This window comes from Sinocyclocheilus grahami, unplaced genomic scaffold, assembly GCF_001515645.1.
Source record: "Sinocyclocheilus grahami isolate Dianchi unplaced genomic scaffold, SAMN03320097.WGS_v1.1 scaffold63.1, whole genome shotgun sequence".
Lineage (NCBI taxonomy): Eukaryota > Metazoa > Chordata > Actinopteri > Cypriniformes > Cyprinidae > Sinocyclocheilus > Sinocyclocheilus grahami.
Genome location: NW_015505242.1, coordinates 276,970 through 282,971, shown reverse-complemented (window position 1 = coordinate 282,971; position 6,002 = coordinate 276,970). Strand labels below are relative to the sequence as shown.

General features: G+C 41.7%; 1 protein-coding gene across 3 annotated transcripts; it reads left to right on the top strand.

Annotated features, from left to right (window-relative positions):
• Positions 1-1,057: 1,057 nt before the first annotated feature.
• On the top strand, positions 1,058-5,672 carry nr4a2b (nuclear receptor subfamily 4, group A, member 2b). Of its 3 annotated transcripts, none has more exons than XM_016271492.1 (8): positions 1,058-1,364; positions 1,695-1,780; positions 2,057-2,910; positions 3,539-3,668; positions 3,804-3,967; positions 4,159-4,361; positions 4,451-4,629; positions 4,714-5,672. In XM_016271492.1, the coding sequence occupies exons 3-8, from the start codon at positions 2,059-2,061 to the stop codon at positions 4,947-4,949; spliced, it is 1,764 nt and encodes a 587-aa protein (XP_016126978.1). In that variant the 5' UTR covers positions 1,058-1,364; positions 1,695-1,780; positions 2,057-2,058; the 3' UTR covers positions 4,950-5,672. The 3 variants fall into 3 exon arrangements, with proteins under 3 accessions (XP_016126978.1, XP_016126976.1, XP_016126977.1); XM_016271490.1 differs by having other exon boundaries at positions 1,695-1,790; XM_016271491.1 differs by having other exon boundaries at positions 1,695-1,815.
• The last annotated feature ends 330 nt before the right edge of the window (positions 5,673-6,002 follow it).

Here is a 6,002-nt window from a genome sequence, read left to right as displayed (position 1 = left end):
TCCAGGCGTCTAATTGTAGACGCACTTAGAATAGAAAGGTGTTTTGTAAGACCATTCTTTATGAGGGACGGTGTACAAACTCACCTAAGACACTGTTTAACTCTCAGTGAAACAGTATAATTGAACAAATGGATTTGGACCACATGTATAGCTATAACATTAGTTTAGACGAGTATTTTAATCCGAGAGCAATTTATTACTCAATTGTTTACAGCTCATTTACTTAATTATGCATACTGCACGCACTTTAGAATGTTAAAAAAAATTTAAAAAAAATAGTGGATTCTTTGCAAGGCACGTTATCGTGTCAGTTGCGCAGGTGAGACTTTCAGCCTGAAAAAGTTCAGCGCGAGCGCATCAAGCGTCATGGAGCTGGACGCTGCTGACGATACGATGACGCAGCTCGCAGGCCAAACAAAGTTGCCTCTGTTACAGCGGGATTCCCTTCTCACAATGGAAACCCTTCACCGCTCAGAGAGCAGTGGAATCAGATGAAACACATCCTAATCTATTGAAATGTTCCCTGAGCATGATGCAGGTAGAAACAGATATAGCGTCACTATACTGAACAGTGTTTCTAGCCCTGCATCTTTAGATTCAAGGTTATAAAGCGACATTTTATTGCATGTGGTTACATTTTTTCTTTAATATATTTTTTATTTTTAATGAATTACATGGATTTGCCCCTTTCCGCTAAATTCTGTAAGAATATTGCAACAGTAGAGCAATTTGTTGTGTTTTGCACTCTTCTCCATAATCATAGTTTTATTTTATTTATTTATTTTTTATTCCTAATTTGCGGTTTTCCTTTCTTTAAGTGTGTCTGGGGGGGGGGGGGGGCATTTAATTAATCAGCACTTATTGCTGCATTCATTTACGAACTGGATAGAACAGAAGATAATGTCTTTGATTTATTATGCCCGACTGGCGAGTCCCCAAAATAGTGGCAAAAATTCAGTTCATTGCTTCAAATCAGTGCGATCTGATCTCCTGTAGGTGGTTTCTATATTGGGAAATGTTTTTGCGCAACAGATTATGTGTAGGAAATTCAACTCATTTGACCCAGCGGACAGTCCCGCGTATGGAAACGCGCGGACGATTGAATTGCGCACAGGGCGCAATGAGCGCGCTGAAGAACAGTCCCTCTGTCCAGCGATTAGCTGACGTCACGCCCTCTTAGCACGTGGGCTGTGGCATTCAGAGTTCTCATAAACAAAGGCACATTGCGCTCGGGCACCAGTCTTCGCGTGCAGTCGAAGGAGTAAGGTGCGCAAAGACATTGGCTCTACATGCAGACGGTACTTCTACCAACAGGAACAGCTACATGGATACGTAATTTGCAACTGTTTTAAAAGCGATTTGAGGTATGTAACAGTAATTGTATAATAGTAACATGTATTTTATTTAATGAAAAAGCGTTTAAACCTGCTTTTAAAAACCAAGTTTGTGGGAAGATTGTAAAGCAATGCATCTACTAAAAATGCACGCCCGTTTCTTAACTTTTGCCTTTATTTTTAGTTTTTAAAAAATACTCATTTTAATCTTGTCAACACCTTAGCATACATTTTCAAAGTAAAGTTGAAGTCATCTGAGTGCCTTGATGTTACTAAAATATATCAAGTAACTCGCACTGACATGCTTAAACTGTAAGATAGATCACTAATCACTAATGATACATAATATTTCTTTCGCAGAAAATCAAACGCACGGAGAGACACGCTCTGACATCAGCCCCTATTACTGACTTCAGAGATTGTTCCACGAGAGATAAAAGTAGCAGGTGTGCGGAGGTAAACTGAAGCAGGCCAGGGAAATGTATGTCAGAAAGTTTGCATACATTCTTTCCGATGGAAAATATATGTCTACTTCTTACACAGAGGGTTAACTGAGGAAATAAAGGGGTTTTATTTAAAACAGAAACAAAATAAATTAAGAATAAATGATCTTTTATGTTGCATATAAATAGACACTAATTTCCAAAAGTGTAAAACTATCAAACAAATATTAGGCACCTTGTCAGAGAAAGCCTTTACAATTCAGTTCTCTAACACTGCAGCCATGCCCTGCGTCCAGGCTCAGTATGGGACATCACCTCCGGGAGCCAGCCCTGCATCTCAGAGTTACAGCTACAGCACCACGGGAGAGTACAGCTGCGACTTCCTAACACCGGAGTTTGTCAAGTTTAGCATGGACCTGACTAACGCAGAAATTGCTGTCACTTCCTCGCTCCCCAGTTTCAGCACCTTTGTGGACACCTACAGTTCCAGCTACGACGTGAAGCCTCCCTGTCTCTACCAAATGTCCCACTCTGGGGATCAGCTGTCCATCAAGGTGGAGGAGAGACCCGCACACAGCTACCATCAGCAGCAGCATCAACATCAGCCCCACCAGGCTGAGGAGAGCCTACCCCATACCGGACCTATATACTATAAACCATCCTCCCCAAACATCTCCCAATCACCCAGTTTCCCGGCGCCTCCACACCACACGTGGGAAGACAGCGGATCCCTTCACAGTTTTCATCAGAACTACCTGGCGACTTCACACATGATAGACCAGCAGCGTAAAAACGCGATGTCTCGGTTGTTCTCGTTCAAGCAGTCTCCTGTGGACACGCCAATGTCAAGCTGCCAGATGCGCTTCGATGGATCTCTGCACGTGTCCATGGGCCCGGACACCCCGGGTGCGCATCGTGCGCTGGACAGTTTTGCATTACCGGCACATAAACAGCACGCTGTGGGTTTATCCCACTCGCTTAATGTCGGACACCCTTTACTGGAAAGCCCGGTGGCCTCACCCCAGGCAAGAGGATCTCCATTCAGTGAGGGTTTATGCGCTGTGTGCGGGGACAACGCAGCCTGCCAGCACTACGGGGTGCGCACTTGCGAGGGGTGCAAAGGATTCTTCAAGGTACACTTTTTAAAATCACTAATTCTACAAATCTTTTATCCAAATGACACTTATTAGAGGCATAGTCCCACTGGGGTAAATGATTATAGTTCGTGGAGGGTCCGAACCTATGTTACCAGCCTAACTAGAGATTGGAACAAGAAAATGCATGGTTTAGAACTGGTCTACAGTAGGCTATCCTTAATTATCTCAGTTGTATTGATTTGACCCAATATGCACCTAGGGACACCTCCGTTCATCTCTGCCACCATTACTTTCGTCTAGAATTAAATTGGTTTGTGCTGAGGGTCCTATCGCGCCTAACCGAGCGTAACGGAACTCCCAGTGGTGACATTAAGACAGCTCTTTATGTCACCATCGTGATAGAATAATCTCGCTAATCCGACAAGAGGGGTCGCGGAGAGAGCGTCGGGGGACCCCAAATTATGGCTGCCCACGGATCTGTATTTACCGAATGTCTGCTCTGTCCGGCCCTTGAATGTATTACACAGCTTTGGGCTGGAGTGCAGGGTTTGAGTGTCCTATTCCATTATAACTTCACACTGTGATTGCAGTTCAAGTCGTCCATGCGAATGGAGTATATTTGCATGCGATTAATACGCTACATACATGTGCTTTTTCTTTCTAGCGCACGGTGCAGAAAAACGCCAAATACGTTTGTCTGGCAAACAAAAACTGTCCTGTGGATAAAAGACGGCGAAATCGATGCCAGTATTGCCGATTTCAAAAGTGCCTGGTCGTAGGGATGGTAAAGGAAGGTAATGTCAAGCACTTTTTCAATTGTATTCACATCTCCAATGTTTCGTTAAAATGATGCATGTTACACTGTATTATCACAGGGATGTGGTCTAATATAGTAGTGCAATTTATATAACCAATATATATTTTTACAGTTGTGAGGACAGCCAGTTTAAAAGGTCGAAGAGGTCGCCTCCCCTCCAAACCTAAAAGTCCGCAGGACATTCCAGTCTCTATGACACCCGTCAACCTCCTGAACGCCCTAGTGAGAGCGCATATGGACTCCAACCCCTCTATGGCCCGACTGGACTACTCTAAAGTAAGCATCAAACATTGTGTAAAACGTTAAGCTTTAATGAATGAAGTACTATTTTAACAACTCAATTAACAGTAGAATTTGTCTAATTTGCACTAAAATTATAAGAGGGTAAAGTTGCATTTAATGCTAAACTTTTATCATTTCGCCTGTTCTATTCTGTTGACACTTTTTCTTTTTGTATTAAATTATAGTTTCAGGCGAGTCCAGAGTATCATAGTGGAGGAGATGAATCTCTGCACATTCAGCAGTTCTACGATCTTCTCACTGCTTCGATGAGCATCATTCGCGGATGGGCCGAAAACATCCCCGGGTTCACTGACCTGCCCAAATGCGACCAGGAACTGCTTTTCGAGTCAGCCTTCCTTGAGCTTTTTGTGCTGCGTCTGGCTTACAGGTATGCAGACCTAATCTGAACGGACTCGCTTGTTTTTAAACGGATCTACTTTTCGAAAGACAAATAATCACTTTAACAATTTCTTCCAGATCTAACCTGACAGAGGACAAACTTGTTTTTTGCAATGGAGTGGTTTTACACAAGTTGCAGTGCGTGCGAGGCTTTGGGGAGTGGATCGACTCTATCGTCGAGTTTTCTTCCAACATTCAGAACATGCGCATAGACGTCTCTGCCTTCTCCTGCATAGCCGCTCTCACCATAGTTACAGGTAAGACATGTCTGACCTTTTCCAAGTGATGCACAGAATATACAGCATGCTTCACCTCTGACGGACTGTTTCTTATCTCCATAGAGAGACACGGACTAAAAGAGTCCAAGAAAACCGAGGATCTTCAAAACAAGCTCATAAACTGTCTGAAGGATCAGGTGTCCTGCAGTGGAGAGTTGTCTAAACTGTTGGAGAAGCTGCCGGAGGTGCGCGCTCTGTGCACGCAGGGACTGCAGCGCATCTTTTACTTGAAACTGGAGGATTTGGTTCCCACGCCTGCGATCATTGACAAACTCTTTCACGATACCTTACCGTTCTGAACAATCGGCTGAACTGCGACAGATTCATAAAACCTTCATGATTTCTCGATGTGGCGGACTTGAAGAAGCGATATTGTCGGATGGTATTTTTATTTTTATTTTTAAGTTTGATGCATGGCTGTCTGGGGACAAAAGTGAACAGCCCTGTTCGAGACAACCGCGGAGGAAATAATATCAATAGAATATTGATAAAACACTGGGAATGAAAATATTGTGGAGAGAAAAGGACTATTCTTATGCCTGTTTAAAGTCTATTCAGTTATATACTGAGAAACATGCGGTGTGGTGGAAATGTATTTGTATTGTTACGCGTCATATTTGTTTGTTACTTGCAAAGCATTTATATTCAACTTCTCATGTGTAAGATGTAGCCTAATGATTTAAGGGGTCAAAATCCTTTTGACAAGGTACTTTAAGTCATTCTGCGTTAAGTATAGAGATTGTACTGAGTGAACAGGAGGATTTTTAAAACCCTATCTGCAACATTTCATATTTCCAAAAAAGCATATAGAGCACTTTTTTGTGTTTATGGTTTAACTAGTCAAATTGATTGCTATTAAGATATGAATCGCTTTTTTTACAGTTCAGAAGGTATGCATGGAATTCGATTTGAGCTATTAACATTTTCCAGCACTTTGTATTAATTTCATGTTGAAATAATGTCCGAGGTTTACGTGCAACTGGTTTAAAATTCTTAACATTATCCTTATATATTTCAGACCATTGTTTTCTATGATGTTATGGTTTTTACACTGCATTCTATGTTAAGCTTCTCTCATAGTGTATTGCTGAATAAACCGAACTATTATATATTTTTTCTTGTTTTTTTTTGTCAATATGATTTACTTGTGTTCTATTACATTTTCGAATTTGCTTACGAAAGCCTTTTCATTCTAGTAAAGTATTTCATACACCATTTCATTAATTCCAGAAATTCCTGAAAAATAGCATCTTTTCGATGGCAACATTTGTAGGCGGCCTTTCAGAAGATTTACGATTTACATAAGACAAAAAGGAGGAATTCTTGAAAATGTCTTGCGAAAAATTTCAAAT